At 38.0% G+C, this 27,030-nt stretch overlaps 1 protein-coding gene across 2 annotated transcripts in view; it reads right to left on the bottom strand.

Annotated features, from left to right (window-relative positions):
• Positions 1-6,899: 6,899 nt before the first annotated feature.
• LOC128660709 (valacyclovir hydrolase) overlaps positions 6,900-27,030 on the bottom strand; it is a 103,399-nt gene continuing 83,268 nt past the window's right edge. For both annotated transcript variants that reach the window (XM_053714670.1, XM_053714669.1), the window contains exons 5-7: positions 9,939-10,070; positions 8,150-8,273; positions 6,900-7,569 (exon numbers count right to left, since the gene is read on the bottom strand). In XM_053714670.1, the coding sequence (XP_053570645.1) occupies positions 7,458-7,569; positions 8,150-8,273; positions 9,939-10,070 (368 nt within the window). In that variant the 3' untranslated portion in view covers positions 6,900-7,457. The remainder of the gene's footprint in view (positions 7,570-8,149; positions 8,274-9,938; positions 10,071-27,030) is intronic.

The raw sequence follows: 27,030 nt of genomic DNA, 5'->3' as shown, positions 1-27,030 counted from the left end.
ATAAATTCATTTCTTTCATATTAGCAAGAGTCCATGAGCAAGTGACGTATGGGATATACATTCCTACCAGGAGGGGCAAAGTTTCCCAAACCTCAAAATGCCTATAAATACACCCCTCACCACACCCACAAATCAGTTTAACGAATAGCCAAGAAGTGGGGTGATAAGAAAAAAGTGCGAAAGCATATAAAATAAGGAATTGGAATAATTGTGCTTTATACAAAAAAATCATAACCACCTCAAAAAAGGGTGGGCCTCATGGACTCTTGCTAATATGAAAGAAATGAATTTATCAGGTAAGTTCTTACATAAATTATGTTTTCTTTCATGTAATTAGCAAGAGTCCATGAGCTAGTGACGTATGGGATAATGAATACCCAAGATGTGGATCTTCCACGCAAGAGTCACTAGAGAGGGAGGGATAAAATAAAGACAGCCAATTCCGCTGAAAAATAATCCACACCCCAAAATAAAGTTTAAATCTTATAATGAAAAAAACTGAAATTATAAGCAGAAGAATCAAACTGAAACAGCTGCCTGAAGTACTTTTCTACCAAAAACTGCTTCAGAAGAAGAAAACACATCAAAATGGTAGAATTTAGTAAAAGTATGCAAAGAAGACCAAGTTGCTGCTTTGCAAATCTGATCAAAAGAAGCTTCATTCCTAAATGCCCAGGAAGTAGAGACTGACCTAGTCGAATGAGCTGTAATCCTTTGAGGCGGAGTTCTACCCGACTCGACATAAGCATGATGAATCAAGGATTTTAACCAAGATGCCAAAGAAATGGCAGAAGCCTTTTGACCTTTCCTAGAACCAGAAAAGATAACAAATAGACTAGAAGTCTTTCGGAAATCTTTAGTAGCTTCAACATAATATTTCAAAGCTCTAACTACATCCAAAGAATGCAACGATCTTTCCTTAGAGTTCTTAGGATTAGGACACAACGAAGGAACCACAATTTCTCTACTAATGTTGTTAGAATTCACAACCTTAGGTAAAAATTTAAATGAAGTTCGCAAAACCGCCTTATCCTGATGAAAAATCAGAAAAGGAGACTCACAAGAAAGAGCAGATAATTCAGAAACTCTTCTAGCAGAAGAGATGGCCAAAAGAAACAAAACTTTCCAAGAAAGTAATTTAATATCCAGCGAATGCATAGGTTCAAACGGAGGAGCATGAAGAGCCCCCAGAACCAAATTCAAACTCCAAGGAGGTGAAATTGACTTAATGACAGGTTTTATATGAACCAAAGCCTGTACAAAACAATGAATATCAGGAAGATTAGCAATCTTTCTGTGAAAAAGAACAGAAAGAGCAGAGATTTGTCCTTTCAAGGAACTTGCAGACAAACCTTTATCCAAACCATCCTGAAGAAACTGTAAAATTCTTGGAATTCTAAACGAATGCCAAGAAAAATGATGAGAAGAACACCAAGAAATGTAAGTCTTCCAGACTCGATAATATATCTTCCTAGATACAGATTTACGAGCCTGTAACATAGTATTAATGACGGAGTCATTAAGGAACAATACTTTTCCAAGAAAGTAATTTAATGTACAGAAAATGCATAGTTTCAAACAGAGGAGCCTGTAAAGCCATCAGCACCAAATTGAGACTCCAAAGAGGAGAGATTGAATTAATGACAGGCTTGATATGGACCAAAGCCTGTACAACACAATGAATATCAGGATGATTAGCAATCTTTCTGTGAAAAAAGAACAGAAAGAGTAGAGATTTGTCCTAACAAAGAATTGAAGACAAAACCTTATCCAAACCAACCTGAAAAAATAATAAAATTCTATGAATTTTAAAAGAATGCCCAGAAAAGTAGGTCTTCCAGACTCAATATAAATCTTTCTAGAGGCAGATTTAAGAGCCTGAAACATAGTATTAATCAATGAGTCAGAAAAACCTCTATGACTAAAAACCAAGCGTTCAAACTCCATCCCTTCAAATTTAATGATTTGAGATCCTGATGGAAAAAATGGCCTTGAGAAAGAAAAGGTCTGGTTTAAACGGAGGTGTCCAACGTTGGCAACTGGCCATCCGAATGAGATTCGTATACCAAAACCTGAGAGGCCATGCTGGAGCTACCAGCATAACAAACAAATACTCCATAAGAATTTTGGAAGAAGAACTAGAGGCGGAAAGAAATAGGCAAAAAGATAATTCCAAAGAAATGACAATGCATACACTACTTCCGCCTGAAGATTCCCGGACCTTAATAGGCCCCTGGGAAGTTCTCTATTCAGATGAGATGAAAAACATATCTGGGTAAGAGAGACCATTCTCCCGGGAGAAAAGCTTGATTAACAGAGATAATCTGCTTCCCAAATATCTATACCTGGGATAAAAACCACAGAATTTAGATAGGAGCTGGATTTAGCCCAAGCTAATATCCGAGACACTTCTGTCACAACCTAAGGACTGATAGTCCTACTCTGATGATTGACATACACCATAGTAGTGATATTGTTTGAAAAACATTAAACGTCTCTTCTTCAAAAAGAAACAAACTGAAAAAAACTCTGAGAAAGCACGGAGTTCTAAAATATCAAATGGTAATCTCGCCTCCTGAGATTTCCAAACCCCTTGTGTTGACAGAGATCCTCAGACAGCCTCCCAACCAAAAAGACTCGCATCTGTAGAGATCATGGTCCAGGTTGAAAGAAACTAAGAGACCTGTAGAACTAAATGATGGTGATCTTAACCACCAAAACAAGAGAGATAAATATTAGGATTCGAAGATTTAAAATGTGAAATCCTAGAATCCCTGCACCATAATTCAGCATAAAAGACTGAAAAGGTTCTTTCTATTGAAAATGAGCAAAGGGAATTAAATCCAATGCTGTGGCCATAAGACCTAAAACTTCTATGCATATATAGCAACTGAAAGAAATAATAGAGACTAAAGGTACCGACAAACGGAACACAATAAAATTGTCCCTTGTCTGATAGAGACAAAGACAGAGACACAAATATCTGGAAACCTAAAAAAGGTGACCCTTGTGTGAGGAATCAAGAGCTTTTGAAAAAAAGATCCTCTAACTATGTCCTGAAGAGCAAAGTGAATCATATGAGATTCAGCATCCTCAGAAAATAATCTGAATGAAAACAGAAAATATGCATTTATTGTATCTAATGAAAACAAATAATGCTATCACTGACCAAAAGGCAGAATAGTTTGAATAAAACTCCAAAACCTAGTTCCCAAAAATGGAACTGGAAGAAATACCCCAGAAGATTCCAGGTCTGAGCAGCGCTTGAACCCCATGGGTGCCCAGCCATGCTTCAACAGTACCCAAAATATATAGGACCGAAACACACTTAAAGAAAGTGTTAGCCTTACTGGAATAAAATCAAAGAAATTTGGACCGAATAGAACCAAATACATTTCAAAAAAGTCTTAACCTGCCCCTTGCCAGCCAAGCTGGAATACGGCACGTACATCGCAATATTAGGGAGCTGATTTCGAACTGAAAAATTTCCAATTATAAACATGTTACTTGGGAAAGAATTCAGGAATTCGTTCCTTAATAAGAACAACCAAACTAGTATAAGCTTAAAGTTTTAGTCTTAGAACTCAATCTTGAAGCCCAGAGTAACAGTTAAGAATTGAATCCAATTATAAAACAAATAATTGAATATCTTAGAACAAAAGAAATATGGATTTTATAAAAATCACAAAATTCTTCTAGCTAAAATAGCTAAAGACATAGATTAACCCTCATTTGCGAAAATATTCAATAAAATGAAGACACAAATGAAATTATTAGCATGATAGATCAGTTTAAAGGAACAGTCAATACAGTGGACTTGCATAATCAATAAATGCAAAATAACAAGACAAATGCAACAGCACCTAGTCTAGTAAATGTTGTCCCTTAACAATGCTAAAATAAATCATAATCTGATACTTGATCTTAAAGTAAACAGAACAAAAATGAAGCAATCGCAAAATCCAAATAAATCACAGGACCAAGAAAAGTACCTGAAACTAAATAATTTTCCATAAATAAGATACAACCATCTAAAGGAAAATAAATACTATTTTGCTATAGAAAAAATAGCATAATTAGTAGGAGTAGAGATAGCCCCAAAAAATTGGAGAACCCTACAAATTGAATTTAACTGCTGGCAAAGAATATAGTTTAAAAACCTTTGAAGAAGGAATAAAAGAAAATTCTCAGCCTATTCCATTCCCTAGTATGGGGAATTGGAAAGAAAACCTCTGAAAACACAGAAGAATAAATAGGCAGAAATAGTGTCAGCTAGTCTTAAAGAACTAGTTACCTTAATATCCAAAATAATCAACACCTTTTCAACAAAGAACAAATGTACTTTAATAAAAAAATAATAAAAAAGTAGATTTGTTAGTGTCAATATCTGATGAAGAAAATTCTGAAAGAGAAAAAACATCATCAGAGAAGGATAAATCAGTATGTTGTTGGTCATTTGAAACTTCAATAATTAAAAAAGAAGTGAAAAAGACCTAAAAATTTTTATTAGAAGGCACGAAGTCAGACAAAGCCTTTAAAATAGAATCAGAAAAATATTTCTAAATATTTCTTGTACATAAGATGTAAGAATGGCAATATATAAAGCATAAATACTAATGGATTCTGCATATAAAAGTATATCATAATAACTTATTACAAACCATAGCTAAAGATAAACATTTATAACATTTAAAATAAATGAACTTAGCTTTGGTAGAACTGAAACTCAGTTAAGCGTTTTTCCAGAAGTGGCTTCTGATTCAGGGTCAATCTGAGACATCTTGCAATATGTAATAGAAAAAACAACATATAAAGCAAAATTGATCAAATTCCTTAAATGACAGTTTCAGGAATGGGAAAAAATGCCAATGAACAAGCTTCTAGCAACCAGAAGCAATAAACAATGAGACTTAAATATTGTGGAGACAACAATGACGCTCAAATTTTTTAGCGCCAAAAAAGCCGCCCACATTATTTGGCGCCTAAATGCTTTTGGCGCCAAAAATGACGCCACATCCGGTAACGTCGACATTTTTTGGCGCAAAAACGTCAAAAAAATGACGCAACTTCCGGCGACACGTATGACGCTGGAAATTACAAGAAAATTTTTGCGCCAAGAAAGTCCGCGCCAAGAATGACGCAATAAAATGAAGCATTTTCAGCCCCCGCGAGCCTAACAGCCCACAGGAAAAAAGTCAAATTTTAAGGTAAGAAAAAATTGATTTATTCATATGCATTATCCCAAATATGAAACTGACTGTCTGAAATAAGGAACGTTGAACATCCTGAATCAAGGCAAATAAATGTTTAAACACAAATATTTAGAACTTTATATAAAAGTGCCCAACCATAGCTTAGAGTGTCACAAAAATAAGACTTACTTACCCCAGGACACTCATCTACATGTAGTAGAAAGCCAAACCAGTACTGAAACGAGAATCAGTAGAGGAAATGGTATATAAGAGTATATCGTCGATCTGAAAAGGGAGGTAAGAGATGAATCTCTACGACCGATAACAGAGAACCTATGAAATAGACCCCGTAGAAGGAGATCACTGCATTCAAATAGGCAATACTCTCCTCACATCCCTCTGACATTCACTGCACGCTGAGAGGAAAACCGGGCTCCAACTTGCTGCGGAGCGCATATCAACGAAGAATCTAGCACAAACTTACTTACAAAGTTTGTAAAACTGAATTGTGGGTGTGGTGAGGGGTGTATTTATAGGCATTTTGAGGTTTGGGAAACTTTGCCCCTCCTGGTAGGAATGTATATCCCATACGTCACTAGCTCATGGACTCTTGCTAATTACATGAAAGAAACGACCCAATAAAGGGAAGATTAACCTCTAGTCTCAACATACATAATGTGACACTTAACAGCTTTGCTGTGGTGTTCTTTGCCTCCTCCTGCTGGCCAGGAGTGATATTCCCACTAGTAATTTGAATGACGTTGTCTACTCTCCATATCTTAGGAAAGAAAAAAAAATTGGGTTTAGTATTAAGAAGCTACAGTAACCCCAATAACTGAAGCAGTTCAGCAGCAGCCATATATAACCCTATTAAGTTGTGACATCATTCACTGTGACATTAAAAGTGACAGCAGGCTGAGGTCATCACACTACATAATACAACTGGTATACAGTATAAATATGTACAGGCACATTAATTGTAACAGTTCTGTGACACATCAACCAAACTCACACTTATCATAAGACATTATTACTCTCTGATATTCTTAATACAAATCCTGTGCTAGTCTGCACTTTGTCTGATTTATACATGTCAATATTTCCCAAATGTGGAGTCACGTAAATGAGTCATGACATGCACTGTGGGTATAGCTGGGGAGCAGTGGATGAAGATGGGCATTCTATGGGCAAAGTAAGGTAAGTTAGGCGGTCCCTGTTTTCACGCTGAAAGATAGGGACAAAATGTCCTGCAAATTTGGGGGACAGTTTGGAGTTCCGCTGATTTAATGCTGTTTGATGTACAAATCATCTATCAGACACTATAGAGAAACATGTGCACTAGTGATTAGAGAGTGTTAATCTTAAAGTGATCAGACACAAGCCAGAAGGTCAAAGATTATTGAGCACTTAACAATAACTGCAACTGGCATGCACCGCACTGATGGTATTCCAATCCATCAGAAAACACTTTTCTGGTTTTTTTTTTAATGACAGATGTTAGATGTTGTTTTTCATTGGATATAATCATAGTAAAATATCTTTGTACTAAGCATTTTTTTATTTGATCTATTTGGCCAAACCCCTTCTGTAAGATAGTACATTGTATACACATAGCCAAACTGCTAAAATAATCACAGTCATTTTTTAAATACTTACTTAGAAAATATACTCAATTCAAATGAAAAAAACAAACAAACAACAACATAATTTAAAGCACCTGAAATTATTTGTCTTTATTTGAAAACTAAATAGAAGACTTTTCAATACATTTTAGGCAAAGAAAATACATTGGAGTTGAGAAACATTCTACAGTATTAAAGTATTACAATGACAAATCGACACATTCTAGTAAAATTGGTCGACTACATATAAAACAGCTCTTAGTATTACCTTTGGAAACAAAATTAGAATATATAATTTAGTGATCTGATTTTACTCTGAAATTTAAATTTTCCATAAAAGGAGAACTTGAAAAATATAAATTAGAATACAATACGTTGCCTTCAGAAAAAGACAATTTATTTTTTTTCTTATGTGAAAGAAAAGACCATTGAACAATTTAAAATATGTTTCACATGAAAAGATGGCAAACACTGTTAAATTTAATGTAACAACAGAAAGTGCATGACTGTGTAGGTTTTACTGGGGCTCATTGGTTGATAGGGACAATGCACGTAGAAAAAGCTGACTTTAACCAGCACATAGACATCTATTATTTTAAAAAAGCACTGTGGAACAGAGACAACAATTGAGTATTATGTTTCTTTAATTTATAGATTTTTTTTCAGATTGACATAGGAAATGTTCTACCAATTTGTTAAATTCTTCCGGAAAGCGCAAATGAAGATTGTGATTCCCATCTGGAATAAGATGCAACCTGCAAGAGTAGAGATAACAGAAAGTAAAATAGACGAAGGAAAAGCAGCCGCCGTATGTTAAGTTGTGTAATAGTTTAGCTCAGTGTTCTGCTAGCACATTCAATCAATGAACACTTTTATGTCTTCAAAGTGCTAGGACCTAAGGAGACTCAAAAATAACTCCCAGATAACTAATTACCCCAGTATTGCCCCTTTACATTCAATAATGATCACAGCGCACCCCTCCCGAACTATACAATTTGTCTTTTATAGCCTACGGTCTAAATTCTATTGCAGTTGTAAACAGTACCACCTGGTAGCAACAATAAAAGTCTGCATAAAACTGTAATAGATTTGTTGTTGTTAACACTTGGTGGTACATTTTAGTTTAGCAATAGAATCAAGTCCTAAAGGAATATTAAACACCTCTCACATTTGTGTAAACATTCTAACCCTCCCTAAAAAGGTAAAAAACAAATTCTGTAAACTAGGATTTCTTCAAATTGTTGTAAATTGCTAAAACCAGCTATTGAGCTGCAGTATTATGAAGAAAATCTAAGGTATAGAATTAATGTCCCTTTAAATTAGACAAAAACTTACCTTGAGCCTTTGATTTGCTTGTGTAAAAACTGTGGGTGAACCGGCGGGGTCATTACATCCTTATCCCCATGTATTATCAAAGTTGGACACTTAATCAAGGGAAGCAGATGTCGACAAATATTACCTGCCAGATATTTCAATTCATTTTAATACAAAGAATTTTTAGCACCAAAAACGTTTAATGTATAACAAAGAGCAATAATAGCGTGCTCATTGTGCTGGTATTACAAGTGGTCGATTAAGTGTAATTCTAACCACAATACCGCTTTAAAATGTAACCGTGCAAAACATGAAAATGCTATGAAAATAAAGAATTTCAGTTAAATATAGAATCAATACATAAGAAACAAAGGTTTATTAAAAAAAAAAAGTTTTGTTGAAGAATGAAAAGGATTTGGTAAATGACAAGGGGTGGAACTGGGAATGTGTATATGCATATGTATATATGTGTGTGTAGAATATTATACTTACAGGCCCATTTATCAAAGGGCTTGCGGACCTGATCCGACACTTCGGATCAGGTCCGCAAGACCTCGCTAAATGCAGAGAGCAATACGCTCTCCGCATTTAACATTGCACCAGCAGCTCACAAGAGCTGCTGGTGCAACGCCGCCCCCTGCTGACTCGCGGCCAGCAGGGAGCTGTCAATCAACCCGATCGTATTCGATCGGGTTGATGTCCGGCGATTCCTGTGCGCCTGTTCAGAGCAAGCGGACAGGGTTATGGAGCAGCGGTCTTTAGACCGCTGCTTCATAAGTTGTGTTTCTGGCGAGTCTGAAGACTCGCCAGAAACACGGCCCTTCAAGTTCTGTACGGAGCTTGATAAATGGGCCTGTTAATGTTCACTGAAATTGTGTAGCACAGAACTAAAAAGGAAGAGTTATCTGACAAATCTATTATGTGAGGGATATAATGCAGCTGCACTCTCTGACATGCAGATGTTAGCATACGCTAGATTAGTGCTCACGTGATAAAAATACATTAGGACTTGTAATATAAGAGCAGAAATAGAAGCGTTATAGATTGGGCTCTAGCAATGTTAACGTACCTTACCGATTGCATTTTTGTGCTCCATTTATAATCTAAATAAATGCTAGACAGAATGATTTATTCAAAGCAAAGATTAGTCTCAGATAAGAATGTAGATTGTTTAAATTGTATTAATTGTTTAAATATTGAAGAAATAAGTGTAAAGTTTTATTTTCTATAAAGTAATGGGTAGCCATGTTATAACCTAGGTTTCCCTTATCTAATATATTTTGCTGAGGACAATTAGGAGCAGAGATAGAAGAATGACTAATGTGTGAAACATAGGAATGTCAAAAGGGACTGTAAACTCTGCAAGACAGTTACTGTATCAGCGTATTTATAACTTACTGTCTTAATCAGGGAATGTGACTCAAGAATGAGCTTTTAAATCTAGGATCACTAAATTATTATACACACTGTATATGGGGTTATCATGGGGGGTTTCAACAATTTGGAAAGGGTTTTCATTAAAAAAAAAAAATCTGTTTAATTGGATTGGATCTCGTAATTTACAAGGGGCACTAGTGTTATAATAAATAGCTCTAACAAATTACAGCATTTTATTTTCCCATTAGATTTTCCCTTTAATAAATATACATTTTACACCCTTTTATTTTGCATCTTTATTTCCTCAACCATTCTCAACTTAATGCACTGCACATCCGTTTTTTTAAAAGATAATTAGTCAAACATTTTCTATCTTATATATGGAAGAGCAGCAAAAGGATTACTTTAAAGATTTTTTTTATTTAACTCTTACCATCCGGACGACTGGTGAATTGATAGACTGCGTCAACCCTTTTTGAAAAAGTCTTTGCTAAATACTTCTTTCCATACAGATTCTCCAAGGGCTTTCTCATGTTCTCACTCCAGTTTGATACATCTCTCACAGCTATGAAAACACAACACAATATTTATTTGTGGATACAGAGCTGTATATTTAGGTTAAATTCAGGATTGAAAGCAGGGATGTGCACTCATAGGAGGCAGGGGAGGCAGTGCCTACCCTGCCATATGTGGCCAAAGCTTAATTACATTTTAATTAAAACAAAAAAAAGTCAAAAAAAATATTTCCCCCCCATGTAATGCTATGGAGAGGCAAGTACAGGAACGCTTCTCTCCATTGCAGTACATGGGTCAAAGGAAAGGCTGTGCTGCAGCGCCACCTGTGTTCTGTCAATATATTAGCAGCAAAAATTGGGACCAATAGGAGGCACCCCTCTTGATGCCTCCTAGCAAGTGAAGGATATATAGATTAATCAGAAGGAGGATGCAGTGAGCAGGGTCATGTGACACAACTGGAAGCTGAGGTAACCTAAGAACAGATGACACCAAGCAGAAGAGTAAAGTAGTACTGTATTCTACATCTCTTGTGATTCACAAATTGTGTTCAGATGCAGCTCATTAACAGGGGGGACAGTAAGTGAGCATAACCCAATACTGACAGGAAGTCAAAGGGTCAATTCAAATTTAAATCCATCATTTAAAATCCAGAGTTTGAAGTTAAGTGTGCAGTGTCCACATTATTTAAACTAAAGTTTTTGACATTGAATATTGCTAAGCCTCCCTTTTTCATGGTTATTTGATTTAATTAGGTACAAACTCCATATATGTTATGTCTGTTCAGTCAGAGGATGCAGTATCTATTTTTATTTTTATCTGTGTCTCCATTTATTTAAAGACTGCTGTTAACTTGTAATTCACAAATCAGTTGAAAGCTGTTGCATTGTGTTTTTAATATGTGCTGCTTTTATACAAGTTTATATTAATAAAAAGGAGATAATGAGTAATTTAAAAAATATATGTAATTATTGCAGTTAAATGTTTTTAGAAATAATGCCACTGTAAAGTAACTGGTTAAACACATTTAAAATTAAACTTTCATGATTGAGGTAGAGCATGCTATTTTAATAGACTTTTCTAGTTATTTCTATTTTGATAATTAGCATTAACTGTTACTGGCCCCATGTCAGCAAATCAAATTCGTTTTTGAAAGGAACATGAAAGTCATAATTAAATTTCCATCATTCAGATAGAAATTGCACAAAAAAACAACTTTCTATTTTACTTTTATTAATATGTACTTCATTCTTTTGGCATCCTTTGGTGTCCTTTGTTGAAGAGCATACCTAAGTGGGATGCGCACGTGCGTTTCTTGAACACCATATTGCAGCAGCTGTGTTGGCAGTATTGATAACTTGTCCTTTGTGTAAAACTTGTATGGTAAATTATTTCTATTTTTACAATACAGTAGTGAGTAGAGAAGAGATTGTGGATCATTCTAATTGCTTAGTAACTGGCACTGTGCCACAGAATTGTGTGAGTGTGTATGTGAGCGGAGTGTGTGTGGGTGTCAGTGAGCAGAGTATGTGTGCTTTATTCTCCAGGTAATCAATACATTTCCTATGAGCTGGTGCTTTAGTGCAGTGTTTCTCAACAATGGTCCTCAAGTACCCCCAACAGGCCAGGTTTTCATTATAGTTGAATCAGTGCACAGGTGAAGTAATCAGCTGATCAGTAACTCAGTGGTTACTAACTTGCTCTCACCCATCACCTTATTATGTCACCTGTGCACTGGTTCAGCTATCATTTAAACCTGCCCTGTTGGGGGTACTTGCGGCCCTCTGTACATGTGTTTCTCTGGCGTATCATATCTAGTGCCTCACCAGCCTCTGACCTCACTGCATGTCACTGATTGAAAGTAAACAAATCTACTTTCATAATGAAGGGATAGCTGCTCCCTGGGTATTTGTTTAGCAGAAGAGGCTCAGTGTTGCATCAAACTTCATACAATCAACAAACAGGAAAAGAGAGGCTACATCATTTTGTGAAGCTTAAACCTGGAGGATAAAAAATATAAGTAAATGATATCACATATGATATATGCAGACCCATAATTATATCACCTAAATAGTCATGAAACCCAACATTTTTCTTTCAATTCTTAACTTTCTAATTTAGTGCTATTATTAAATTTTCTTTGTTCTCTAGGTATCTTTTCAACAAAATTGTATCCTCTGTCTGAATCACAAAATAAAACTGTTGGGGTTCATATTCCTTTAAAGGGACATTTAACTAAAAATGTATTTCCCCATAAATCAATTCATTTAATGAATGGAAATTACACAGCATTGTAATCTGCATTAATTACTTATACTGCTTATTTTTGCTGTTAGACACCTCTTAAAACATTGGCGTCATACTGCAGTGATTGCACAAACTTATTTATGTCTAGGTCAAATTAGGCACAATCAAGCCAGATAAGATAAACACTGTCACTAGGGTTTTCAAGCAGATTATAAACGATTTGCAAAACTCAAAGTGATAAGGTCTAAATGCTATTTAAATGTATTTTGTGAGCATATCTTTCAAAATTCAGTACTTATATAAGGAATAGTAAATACCTTGAGATTTCTAAATAAACTATTTAGTTAAAGGGACAGTATACACTCATTTTCATATAACTGCATGTAATAAACACTAGTATAAAGAATAAGATGCACAGATACTGATATAAAAATCCAGTATAAAACTGTTTAAAAACTTACTTAGAAGCTGTCAGTTTGGCTCTGTTGAAAAGGTAACTGGAAAGCCCACTGCGAGTGGCAAATAAGACACTCCCCCCCCTCCCCCTTCTTTTGCATATGAAAAGACCCTTTACACAAACAGCAGCAAGCTGGAGAAGGTAGCTGACTGTATTCACTTAAAACTTTGGGGCTTGGTTAGGAGTCTGAAAATCAGAGCAATGTTATTTAAAAATAAGCAAAACTATACATTTATTTTAAAATAAAACTTTATGGGCTATATAAATAGATCATCTACAAAACATTTATGCAAAGAAAAAATGAGTGTATAATGTCCCTTTAAAAGGACATTGTAAATGCTTCTAATAAAATCTGTCTTTTTGTTTATAGGCGTACACACATATGCTGTTTACTTCCTGTGCACCCAGATCAGACATTATATATATATATATCAGCAGTTACTTAGCAGCAAGCCATCGTTTTATCTCTAGGAAGGCAGTCTGTCTAATCTGGGTGCAAAGGAAGTGCACAAAATATGTGCCTGTGCCCACAAAAAATAGCGATAGCTTTTAACAGAAGCTTTTTTGTATATTGGAAAAATGGTTCCATTCAAAATTGAAATACACTTCTGTACATTTAAATTTTGACTACCAAGTCCCTTTAACCCCATAAGGACAGATGCAAATTGTCCAAGTTCTGAACATAAACAAAACCTAGAATGCAAGTTATATTTGTTCAACCATAATATACAGATTTTACTGCAATCAAACGCCCATATTTGTATTCTGCAATGTCCCACGAGTACAGCAATACCCTCATGTACAGGTTTTATGGTGTTTCGGGAAGTTACAGGGTCAAATATGGGGCCTTGCCATTTTAGTCTTCATACATGAAAATTTGACCTAAACAGCACCGAGAGGGTTATTTTTTTTTAAATTATTATTATTCATATTTTTACTCCAACCTAACCCTAACTCCCTTAACAAACCCACCAATTCCCACTTACTGATCAGAGTGGGTGCAGTAATAACTCTGTAATCAGCACCTAAAGGTTTAATTTTTTTCATTTAAAGTTTTTTTTTATTAAAGATGTATATAACTTTGTAGGAGTGATCTCTCGCCTCAGATTACACTGGGGAAAGAAAGAGGTAGAGGGAATTCCAATCATTGGCTGTCACGTTGTATCAGTGACTGCCTGTAACTGGGATGATGTAACGCCAGCAGCGCTGATTGGCTCCTGGGGGACTGCCTGCATTGCCAAGAGTGTAGGTTTTATGGGAAAGGGCGGGCTCTGAAGTTAGGATGTTCCATGCCGTCCTAATGTCGGCACAGTGTTTTCAGGACCGCATGGAATGTTCTAATGTCGTTATGGCACAGTGTTTTCAGGACCGAATAGAATGTTCTAATGTCGTTATGGCACAGTGTTTTCAGGACCGAATGGAATGTTCTAATGTCATTATGGCACAGTGTTTTCAGGACCGAATGGAATGTTCTAATGTCGTTATGGCACAGTGTTTTCAGGACCGAATGGAATGTTCTAATGTCGTTATGGCACAGTGTTTTCAGGACCGCATGGAATGTTCTTATGTCGTTATGGCACAGTGTTTTCAGGACTGCATGGAATGTTCTAATGTCGTTATGGCACAGTGTTTTCAGGACCGCATGGAATGTCCTAATGTCGTTAAGGCACAGTGTTTTCAGGACCGCATGGAATGTTCTAATGTCGTTAAGGCACAGTGTTTTCAGGACTGAATGGAATGTTCTAATGTCGTTATGGCACAGTGTTTTCAGGACCGAATGGAATGTTCTAATGTCGTTATGGCACAGTGTTTTCAGGACCGCATGGAATGTTCTAATGTCATTATGGCACAGTGTTTTCAGGACCGCATTGAATGTTCTAATGTCGTTATGGCACAGTATTTTCAGGACCGCATGGAATGTTCTAATGTCGTTATGGCACAGTATTTTCAGGACCGCATGGAATGTTCTTATGTCGTTATGGCACAGTATTTTCAGGACCGCATGGAATGTTCTAATGTCGTTATGGCACAGTGTTTTCAGGACCGCATGGAATGTTCTAATGTCGTTAAGGCACAGTGTTTTCAGGACCGCATGGAATGTTCTAATGTTGTTATGGCACAGTGTTTTGAGGACTGAATGGAATGTTCTAATGTCGTTATGGCACAGTGTTTTCAGGACTGCATGGAATGTTCTAATGTTGTTATGGCACAGTGTTTTCAGGACCGCATGGAATGTTCTTATTTCGTTATAGCACAGTGTTTTCAGGACCGCATGGAATGATCTAATGCCGTTATGGCACAGTATTTTCAGGACCGCATGGAATGTTCTTATGTCGTTATAGCACAGTGTTTTCAGGCCCGCATGGAATGATCTAATGCCGTTATGGCACAGTGTTTTCAGGACCGCATGGAATGTTCTTATGTCGTTATGGCACAGTATTTTCAGGACCGCATGGAATGTTCTTATGTCGTTATGGCACAGTGTTTTCAGGACCGCATGGAATGTTCTAATGTCGTTATGGTACAGTGTTTTCAGGACCGCATGGAATGTTCTAATGTCGTTATGGCACAGTGTTTTCAGGACCGCATGGAATGTTCTAATGTCATTATGGCACAGTGTTTTCAGGACCGCATGGAATGTTCTAATGTCGTTATGGCACAGTATTTTCAGGACCGCATGGAATGTTCTAATGTCGTTATGGCACAGTATTTTCAGGACCGCATGGAATGTTCTTATGTCGTTATGGCACAGTATTTTCAGGACCGCATGGAATGTTCTAATGTCGTTATGGCACAGTGTTTTCAGGACCGCATGGAATGTTCTAATGTCGTTAAGGCACAGTGTTTTCAGGACCGCATGGAATGTTCTAATGTTGTTATGGCACAGTGTTTTGAGGACTGAATGGAATGTTCTAATGTCGTTATGGCACAGTGTTTTCAGGACCGCATGGAATGTTCTAATGTTGTTATGGCACAGTGTTTTCAGGACCGCATGGAATGTTCTTATGTCGTTATAGCACAGTGTTTTCAGGACCGCATGGAATGATCTAATGCCGTTATGGCACAGTATTTTCAGGACCGCATGGAATGTTCTTATGTCGTTATAGCACAGTGTTTTCAGGCCCGCATGGAATGATCTAATGCCGTTATGGCACAGTGTTTTCAGGACCGCATGGAATGTTCTTATGTCGTTATGGCACAGTATTTTCAGGACCGCATGGAATGTTCTTATGTCGTTATGGCACAGTGTTTTCAGGACCGCATGGAATGTTCTAATGTCGTTATGGTACAGTGTTTTCAGGACCGCATGGAATGTTCTAATGTCGTTATGGCACAGTGTTTTCAGGACCGCATGGAATGTTCTAATGTCGTTATGGCACAGTGTTTTCAGGACCGCATGGAATGTCCTAATGTCGTTAAGAGGTTAAGCCTAGTAAAACAAATTTGCAATATACTTTCATCAGCACTCAAAATTTAAAGTCCTACGCTACTAGCTAGACCAAAATATCACTCGCAACTTCTGATCCCACCCATCATCTGCCCACACCCCTCCCGGTACCCTACCACCTCATATGTTTATCCATTGTGAAAATAGCTTATTGTGCAGTCATTTTTCATTTTAAACCAAAACACATTAAGTTGTTTTAATACAATTATTACAAATATATACATTTGCCGGTTATCTTGCATAGTCTATACACAGAATTTTTCTCTCTCTCTTCCAGTTCAATGTCTACTCACCCAGGGTGAGTCGGCGAATGGAAATTTTGAGCCATGCTTTCATTATTTATTTTGACCTCTTTCATGTAATTTAGCACTGAAAATCATGCTACATATCTTTCCGTGATGTCAACTCTAGAATAAGTGTTAGGGGTAATATGAACCTGACGGCAGCCATCTTGTTCCTCGCAGCCATCTTGTGATGATTAGCATCCATTTTGTAATGATTAGACTTTTATTATACTGGGTTATTATGTAGTGAGAACTATGTGCATGTTATGATAGTTTCCTTAGCTGTTCGGCCTTGTCAATGTACTCTGGCTGTACGCCAAGAAGAAGATAATGTCAATAAGATGGTTCAGAAACCTTGCTGTCTCCGCAGATGTTAGCCTATTATGACTATGTAATTCTTGTTATGAGAAACTCATTTTCCAGCTTCACATTGTACTTTGCTCTGTATAACTGTGTAAGATGACGCGGTCCTAACGTGTCATCCCCTTAACCCTGTATGTCACTATAAGAAATGCTTGCACTGTGCAATAAACAGAATTGGCTTTAGATCATAATGCTGCGTGGTCTGAGTCATTCTAAGGGGCCCTTATCAGATAATCTACATATGCCTCAGGTGGTACACTGGCCCCGTGGCTTCGGCCTGACCTGACACTTACCCCCCTGGGGAGACACCTAACACTACATTGGAGGGAAATTTAATATGGTAAAGCTTGACCAAGTGATTGTCTGTGACTAATATATTTTTTTAATGTATTTTTATTAAGGTTCAGTTCACGGCATATAAACAGTGTATATCAGTTTTAGTCTGTACAGAGGTATTGTTTTCATACACAGAACCAAGATAGACAGAGAACTTTTATATGACATGTCCAGGAATAGTAATAAACATAATGCTTGCCAGTTAGACTCTATGTCTTCTATATGATATATGAGGCCACTTTGGAGCTTGCAGTACTATAAAAAGACAAGCTACAGAAGACAGCCACTGTCAGTAGGGGACCACTCTTGGATCCCAAATGGTGAACCTTGATTGACTTATTTTATAACATATATAACAAGGACTTATATAAGCACACTATGGGCCCAAACTAAAAAGGAGCAGTAACTTAAACATAGAGTATTTCAGAGCCCTCATTGACTGTGGTACAACTTGCAAATAAGTGATGTTAAAGAATAGAAAGACAATAACAGATAAAGAAAACATGCATCAAACATATGCACTTCTCATATATATATTGGTCGATGAACCCCTGATTTAGTGTTTGGATAGAAGCGCATAGCATAACCCTGTTATATAATATTGGCTTCTCTTGAGCTATCCAAATTTGGGTTATATATTACTAGAATACATCGAATTACAGCTGTGTATGTAATAGCTATGGGCTTTAGTGAACAGATAAATAAAGACTATTAACTGATACTACCATATTGTTCAAAATAGGTGATGTAGGAGGATATAAAACGGGTTTAGCAGGAGTAATATGAATATTCAGTTCAGATACGAAGACTTACTGAATTCAAGTTAATGCACCTAATATGATCTCACATGGACCTAGCATATATAGAAAATCAATAACTAATAAGACTTATTAAGACATAAAGTAGGTTATTGGAAAAAATATATGTAAGGCAGTAGTGTAGCTATAGTGTAGCCTGAATATTACAATAGATCCGACAGGCTATGAAAAATGCAGTTATTCCAATACTCTAATGTTGTTTACGGCTAGAAAATTATAAAATCTTATAGGGGTTTTGACAGGATATAAGGCCGCAGTGTGCATTTATGTAGCTTAAGAGTTGTAAGAGGGGTAGCAGGCAATAATTTAACTAGTTATCAACATTCATGAACATTGCCTATCACTAGGAGGTATAGTTGGAATTTTTTCAATTATATAGGTACTTAATATATGGCATCTAATATTATGTGCGTATTAATATAGCCTGAACAGGGTAATGATGATCTGGTACTGTCCCTCTGTAAAATTTGCATCTCCCAAAATCTGTTTAATGGGGCAGTCTGTTCTAAAGGTGGAGGGTAGCTTTAGTAGCATCATATATCTGTGACTTTAGTATTTGAGTTTAGTTCAGCGTTTTAAGGTACTAATGTATAGAATAGTCACATTTTGAATGCTAGAGCATATCAATAATATGGGGACATATTTGTCCGTTTACACTATAAAGCAAACTCTGGATAAAGGATTCAACCTTACAACAAACTACCATGGTGTTGCTTCACACAATTTAACAAAAATAGCCTTCTCCTAGCATAGTAATATCTTATTGATGGGGTTGACTGCAGTATATTTATACAGTGAAAATTACTTATTAAGTCAAGGACTCTCAGGCCTAGATTTAGAGTTTGGCGGTAGCCGTGAAAACCAGAGTTAGAGGCTCCTAACGCTGGTTTTTAACGCCCTCTGGTATTTGGAGTCAGTCATTAAAGGGTCTAACGCTCACTTTCCAGCCGCGACTTTTCCATACCGCAGATCCCCTTACGTCAATTGCGTATCCTATCTTTTCAATGGGATCTTTCTAACGCCGGTATTTAGAGTCGTGGCTGAAGTGAGCGTTAGAAATCTAACGACAAAATTCCAGCCGCAGAAAAAAGTCAATAGTTAAGAGCTTTCTGGGCTAACGCCGGTTTATAAAGCTCTTAACTACTGTGCTCTAAAGTACACTAACACCCATAAACTACCTATACACCCCTAAACCGAGGTCCCCCCACATCGCCGCCACTCTATTACATTTTTTTAACCCCTAATCTGCCGACCGCCACCTACGTTATACTTATGTACCCCTAATCTGCTGCCCCTAACACCGCCGACCCCTATATTATATTTATTAACCCCTAACCTGCCCCCCTCAACGTCGCCTCCACCTGCCTACATTTATTTACCCCTAATCTGCCGAGCGGACCTCACCGCTACTATAATAAAGTTATTAACCCCTAACCCGCCTCACTCCCGCCTCAATAACCCTATAATAAATAGTATTAACCCCTAATCTGCCCTCCCTAACATTGCCGACACCTAACTTCAATTATTAACCCCTAATCTGCCGACCGAATCTCGCCGCTACTGTAATAAATGTATTAACCCCTAAAGCTAAGTCTAACCCTAACCCTAACACCCCCCTAAGTTAAATATAATTTAAATCTAACGAAATAAATTAACTCTTATTAAATAAATTATTCCTATTTAAAGCTAAATACTTACCTGTAAAATAAACCCTAATATAGCTACAATATAAATTATAATTACATTGTAGCTATTTTAGGATTAATATTTATTTTACAGGCAACTTTGTAATTATTTTAACCAGGTACAATAGCTATTAAATAGTTAATAACTATTTAATAGCTACCTAGTTAAAATAATTACAAAATTACCTGGAAAATAAATCCTAACCTAAGTTACAATTAAACCTAACACTACACTAGCAATAAATAAATAAAATAAAATACCTACAATTACCTACAATTAAACCTAACACTACACTATCAATACATTAATTAAATACAATACCTACAAATAACTACAATTAAATAAACTAACTAAAGTACAAAAAATAAAAAAGAACTAAGTTACAAAAAATAAAAAAATATTTACAAACATTAGAAAAATATTACAACAATTTTAAACTAATTACACCTACTCTAAGCCCCCTAATGAAATTACAAAGCCCCCCAAAATAAAAAAATGCCCTACCCTATTCTAAATTACAAAAGTTCAAAGCTCTTTTACCTTACCAGCCCTGAACAGGGCCCTTTGCGGGGCATGCCCCAAGAAATTCAGCTCTTTTGCCTGTAAAAAAACACATACCCCTAATCTAACCCAAACCCCCCTTAAATAAACCTAACACTAAGCCCCTGAAGATCTTCCTACCTTATCTTCACCTCACCGGGTATCACCGATCGGTCCTGGCTCCAAAATCTTCATCCAACCCAAGCGGGGGCTGGCGATCCATAATCCTGCGGCTGAAGAGGTCCAGAAGAGGCTCCAAAGTCTTCATCCTATCCGGGAAGAAGAGGCGATCCAGACCGGCAACCATCTTGATCCAAGCGGCATCTTCTATCTTCATCCGATGAGGAACGGCTCCATCACGAGGACCTCCAGCGCGGATCAATCTTCTTCCGACGACGTCCAACTGAAGAATGACGGTTCCTTTAAGGGACGTCATCCAAGATGGCGTCCCTCGAATTCCGATTGGCTGATAGGATTCTATCAGCCAATCGGAATTAAGGTAGGAAAATTCTGATTGGCTGATGGAATCAGCCAATCAGAATCAAGTTCAATCCGATTGGCTGATCCGATCAGCCAATCAGATTGAGCTCGCATTCTATTGGCTGATCGGAACAGCCAATAGAATGCGAGCTCAATCTGATTGGCTGGATTATGGATCGCCAGCCCCCGCTTGGGTTGGATGAAGATTTTGGAGCCAGGACCGATCGGTGATACCCGGTGAGGTGAAGATAAGGTAGGAAGATCTTCAGGGGCTTAGTGTTAGGTTTATTTAAGGAGGGTTTGGGTTAGATTAGGGGTATGTGGGTGGTGGGTTGTAATGTTGGGGGGGGTATTGTATGTGTTTTTTTACAGGCAAAAGAGCTGAATTTTTTGGGGCATGCCCCGCAAAGGGCCCTTTTAAGGGCTGGTATGGTAAAAGAGCTTTGAACTTTTGTAATTTAGAATAGGGTAGGGCATTTTTTTATTTTGGGGGTCTTTGTTATTTTATTAGGGGGCTTAGAGTAGGTGTAATTAGTTTAAAATTGTTGTAATTTTTTTCTAATGTTTGTAAATATTTTTTTATTTTTTTTGTACTTTAGTTAGTTTATTTAATTGTATTTATTTGTAGGAATTGTATTTAATTAATTTATTGATAGTGTAGTGTTAGGTTTAATTGTAGATAATTGTAGGTATTTTATTTAATTAATTTATTGATAGTGTAGTGTTAGGTTTAATTGTAACTTAGGTTAGGATTTATTTTACAAGTAATTTTGTAATTATTTTAACTAGGTAACTATTAAATAGTTATTAACTATTTAATAGCTATTGTACCTGGTTAAAATAATTACAAAGTTGCCTGTAAAATAAATATTAATCCTAAAATAGCTACAATGTAATTATAATTTATATTGTAGCTATATTAGGGTTTATTTTACAGGTAAGTATTTAGCTTTAAATAGGAATAAGTTATTTAATAAGAGTTAATTTATTTCGTTAGAATAAAATTATATTTAACTTAGGGGGGTGTTAGGGTTAGAGTTAGCTTTAGGGGTTAAAAATGTATTAGAGTAGAGGTGAGCTCCGATCAGCAGATTAGGGGTTAATACTTGAAGTTAGGTGTTGGCAATGTTAGGGAGGGCAGATTAGGGGTTAATACTATTTATTATAGGGTTATTGAGGCGGGAGTGAGGCGGATTAGGGGTTAATACATTTATTATAGTAGCGCTCAGGTCCGGTCGGCAGATTAGGGGTTAATAAGTGTAGTTAGGTGGAGGCGACGTTGGGGGCGGCAGATTAGGGGTTAATAAATATAATATAGGGGTCGGCGGTGTTAGGGGCAGCAGATTAGGGGTACATAGGGATAATGTAAGTAGCGGCGGTTTACGGAGCGGCAGATTAGGGGTTAAAAAAAATATGCAGGTGTCAGCGATAGCGGGGGCGGCAGAATAGGGGTTAATAAGTGTAAGGTTAGGGGTGTTTAGACTCGGGGTACATGTTAGGGTGTTAGGTGCAGACGTAGGAAGTGTTTCCCCATAGGAAACAATGGGGCTGCGTTAGGAGCTGAACGCGGCTTTTTTGCAGGTGTTAGGTTTTTTTTCAGCTCAAACAGCCCCATTGTTTCCTATGGGGGAATCGTGCACGAGCACGTTTTTGAGGCTGGCCGCGTCCGTAAGCACCGCTGGTATCTAGAGTTGCAGTGGCGTTAAATTATGCTCTACGCTCCCTTTTTGGAGCCTAACGCACTGAAAACCCAGCCATTCTGTGAACTCTAAATACCAGCGGTATTTAAAAGGTGCGGCCAGAAAAAAGCACGCGTAGCTAACGCACCCCTTTGGCCGCAGAACTCTAAATCTAGGCGTCAGTGATTACTTAATACTGCCCAGATCTCACTGGCTCTCCTTCCCTTAATACAGCCTATATTGCGCTGCCTCAGCCGTAGACAGCACGGTAAAATATTAAGCAGTAGTAGGTAGGTTAATAGCCGTAACAAGAGCCATAGCTTAAATAGATTTAGTAATGTGGGCTGCTCCTATAAATAAAATCTAAGCAAAAGTTTGTACAGATATTAGGCACATTAATTCTTTTAGAATAGCAGTTAAGTGGCTTTGAAGCAACACATATATACTAACAAATAAACAGTGTTCACCATATTGGTAAGGTTTAGAAAATCTTAACACGTCACACAGGTTATAACGTTAGTGCAGGGAAACCTGGAACATCACATATTAATATGATACAGGGCTACAAAAGAATAAACATATATATGCAGACATCTGTAGATGTATGTTATGTTAGATTGAAATTACTACTAAACAATAAAAGTGGAGTACTCCTGGAAGTAAATGTGTCTTGTGCTAGATTAGAGTTCCAGAACAATAAACTTGTTATGAATAAAGAAAATCCCATCCCATGATATAGTCAGGAGAGGATAGAATAGTGCCTGACACAGACTGCAGACTGATAACATTTATATCGCCCTGCACCATCGTTTAGACACTATGTTGGGGCTAGTGAGCAGATTATCCCACCCCAGACTTAAAGTTCCCCACACTTTGCCATATCTGCTTTTGACCCCATAAGAACTGGGAAAGAAGCTGTCTGGTTATGTTGACCAGACATTCAAGAGCAATATACCCATACAGTGCAAAGGGGTGTCTAGTTGCGATCTCTGTGTGTGTCAGATCCACCTCTTTCTGGTGCTGCTCCAATGTCTCACGGCACTTGTCTGTCGTCTCTGCTAGCTTCCTCTAGGCTAGTAGTGACATCCATGTCGCAATCCAGGCTCCAGGCCTCTATCTCAGAGTTGCAGTCTTCGCCAGCATCTACTGATGCTATGTACCTCCATATCTCCTCCGCTGGTTGTTCTGAGGTGCACGGGAGGTATGTAGCAAGCGCCAGGGCCCCAAAGCGCTGCCACCACCCTGATTCATCAAAGAGGGATTAGGTTGAAGAACTAGCGCCATGGTAGGATCATCTGGGGACTGAAATGCCACCCTGAGCATGTCTTCCAATATAGCTTGATAGGAATCCAATAGGCCATATAGTTTAGTCAGAGCATACGTGGTAAACTCCATGATGGGCTCTTGCAGCAAGCACAAGGTAAGTGGGCCAACCATAGCTAAAGGTTATGAAACACTGCTTTTCACTTGATGAACAAACAAGTATCTCCGTACTTCGTAACCCATATTTCTGGGGGGTTATATATGCGGCAGCCGTAGCCACAGGGTTCTCTATTGAAAGAAATGACCAAGGCACAAAGAGCAGAAGTTGCGTGTGGCGTTCTTGAAGAGCATAGGTCAGACTTGCAGTCAAATTTCCGCTTCTGAACTTCATTCAAAGTATGTGCAATAGTTCTGCTTCCAACTATAAAGCTTTAATTGCATCAAATTTTACTCACATATTTCAAATAATTTAAAGCTTTCTATTATGTTCAGGAGCTTCACCAAGTTTTTTTTTTTTTTAGATGCTTACAACCCTAATAATGTCTGATTCACTTTACACCAAAAAGGAGAGCAAAAATAAAAAGCGTAAAATATCAGCTTGCTGAATTCAGAGTCGTCCAAATCTTCACACAGCAGATAATGCTTTAATGTAATAACATGATGTCTGCTGCTAACCCTTATGGTTATAATGTAATTTGCTGTAACTGTTATTAATATTTTGTGCTTACATTATAAACCATGATCTAGAACTTGCACACTTTCCAGTTTGCCCCAATTTTCCCATATTAGTACTGTACCTGCTCAGCTAGATTAGAGAAACAGAAATATGTTTGATGTTGGCTGGGGGCAAAATGTTTGGCAATGTTCAGTGGTGAACTCACATACTGCAGAAAGATGATGCCCTGCACTGTTCTTGCCTGTGTATCTCTGTTTGTGGGCTGTTAAATTGCTACTCCATCCCATTAACCTCAGCATCACACGGGTTAAAGGGACAGCAAACACTTTTTAAGTTTTAAGAATTGTCTGCAGTCTAGCAATTACATTAATCTGATGGCCTCTATTTATCAAGCCGTCAACCGCAAATACGCTGGAATTCCGCAGCGTATTTGTGGCGAGGCTGATTCGCCATATTTATGAAGCCCTACAGACCGGCAAAAGTAGAATTTTGTGACGTAAGCTACGATCCACCGGACTCAGTCCGACACAGATCGATTCTTATGTCACTCTAGATGTGCCGAACGCAAGTTCGGCACAATCTGACTACTTTTGGAATTTATCAAATTCCTAGCAGGTACGCTCGGCACTTTTCCGGCCCAGCGTACCTGGTTTTCAATCCGCCGCCCTGGAGGTGGGGGATCCCATAGGAATCAATGGGAGTCTGACAGCAGCGAAAGCTCATGTTCGCTGCTGCCCGATATCCCATTGATTTCTATGGGAAATGTCTGCACCTAACACCCTAACATGTACCCTGAGTCTAAACACCCCTAATTTGCCCCCCCTACACTGCCGCCACCTATATAATACTTATTAACCCCTAAACCGCCACTCCCAGAGCCCACCGCCACCTACATTATACATATTAACCCCTATCCTGACCCCCCATACCGCCGCCACCTACATTATACGTATTACCCCTAAACCGCCGCTCCCGGACCCCGCCGCCACCTACATTATACCGATTAACCCCTAATCTGCTGCCCCCTATACCGCCGCCACCTACATAAAGTTATTAACCCCTATACTGCGGATCCCGGACCCCGCCACAACTAAATAAATTGTTTAACCCCTAAACCGCCGCTCCCGGACCCCGCCGCCACCTATATTAAACTTATTAACCCCTATCCTGCCCCCCATACCGCCGCCACCTATATTAAACTTATTAACCCCTAAACCGCCGCTCCTGGACCCCGCCACAACTAAATTAAATGTTTAACCCCTAACCCGCCGCTCCCGGCCCCCGCCGCCACCGATATTAAACTTATTAACCCCTATCCTGCCCCCCTATACCGCCGCCACCTACATTACACGTAGTAACCCCTAAACCGCCGCTCCCGGACCCCGCCGCCACCTACATTATACCTATTAACCCCTAATCTGCCCCCCCTACACCGCCACCACCTACATAATACTTATTAACCCCTAAACCGCCGCTCCCAGACCCCGCCACAACGAAATAAACTTATTAACCCCTAAACCGCCGCTCCCAGACCCCGCCACCACCTACATTATACCTATTAACCCCTAATCTGCCGCCCCCTATACCGCCGCCACCTACATAAAGTTATTAACCCCTATACTGCGGATCCCGGACCCCTCCAAGACTAAATAAATTGTTTAACCCCTAAACCGCCGCTCCCGGACCCCGCCGCCACCTATATTAAACTTATTAACCCCTATCCTGCCGCCACCTATATTAAACCTATTAACCCCTAAACCGCAGCTCCCGGACCCCGCTGCAACTAAATTAAATCTTTAACCCCTAAACCGCCGCTCCCGGACCCCCCTGCCACCTATATTAAACTTATTAACCCCTATCCTGCCCCCCCCTATACCGCCGCCACCTATATTAAACTTATTAACCCCTAAACCTAAGTCTAACACTAACACCCCCCTAACAAATATTATTTTAATAAATCTAAATACATATTACTATTATTAACTAAATTATTCCTATTTAAAACTAAATACTTACCTGTAAAATAAACCCTAAGATAGCTACAATATAACTAATAATTATATTGTAGCTATTTTAGGATTTATTTTTATTTTACAGGTAAGTTTGTATTTATTTTAACTAGGTACAATAGTTATTAAATAGTTATTAACTATTTAATAACTACCTAGTTAAAATAATTACAAATTTACCTGTAAAATAAAACCTAACCTAAGTTACAATTACACCTAACACTACACTATCATTAAATTAATTAAATAAATTAACTACAATTACCTAAAATTAAATACAATTAAATAAACTCAAACACTAAATTACAGAAAATAAAAAAAAATTACAAGAAGTTTAAACTAATTACACCTAATCTAAGCCCCCTAATAAAATAAAAAAGCCCCCCAAAATAATAAAATGCCCTACCCTATACTAAATTACAAAGTAATCAGCTCTTTTACCAGCCCTTAAAAGGGCATTTTGCGGGGCATTGCCCCAAAGTAATCAGCTCTTTTACCTGTAAAAAAAAATACAACCCCCCCCAACATTACAACCCACCACCCACATACCCCTACTCTAAAACCCACCCAAACCCCCCTTAAAAAAACCTAACACTAACCCCCTGAAGATCACCCTACCTTGAGCCGTCTTCACCCAGCCGGGCCGAATTCTTCATCCAAGCGGGGCAGAAGAGGTCCTCCATCCGGCCGAAGTCTTCATCCAAGCGGGGCAGAAGAGGTCCTCCA

The sequence above is a fragment of the Bombina bombina genome, chromosome 5 (assembly GCF_027579735.1).
Source record: "Bombina bombina isolate aBomBom1 chromosome 5, aBomBom1.pri, whole genome shotgun sequence".
In the NCBI taxonomy this organism is placed as follows: Eukaryota; Metazoa; Chordata; class Amphibia; order Anura; family Bombinatoridae; genus Bombina; species Bombina bombina.
Note: the sequence above shows the minus strand (reverse complement) of the source record. Positions and strands in the feature narration are given on the sequence as shown.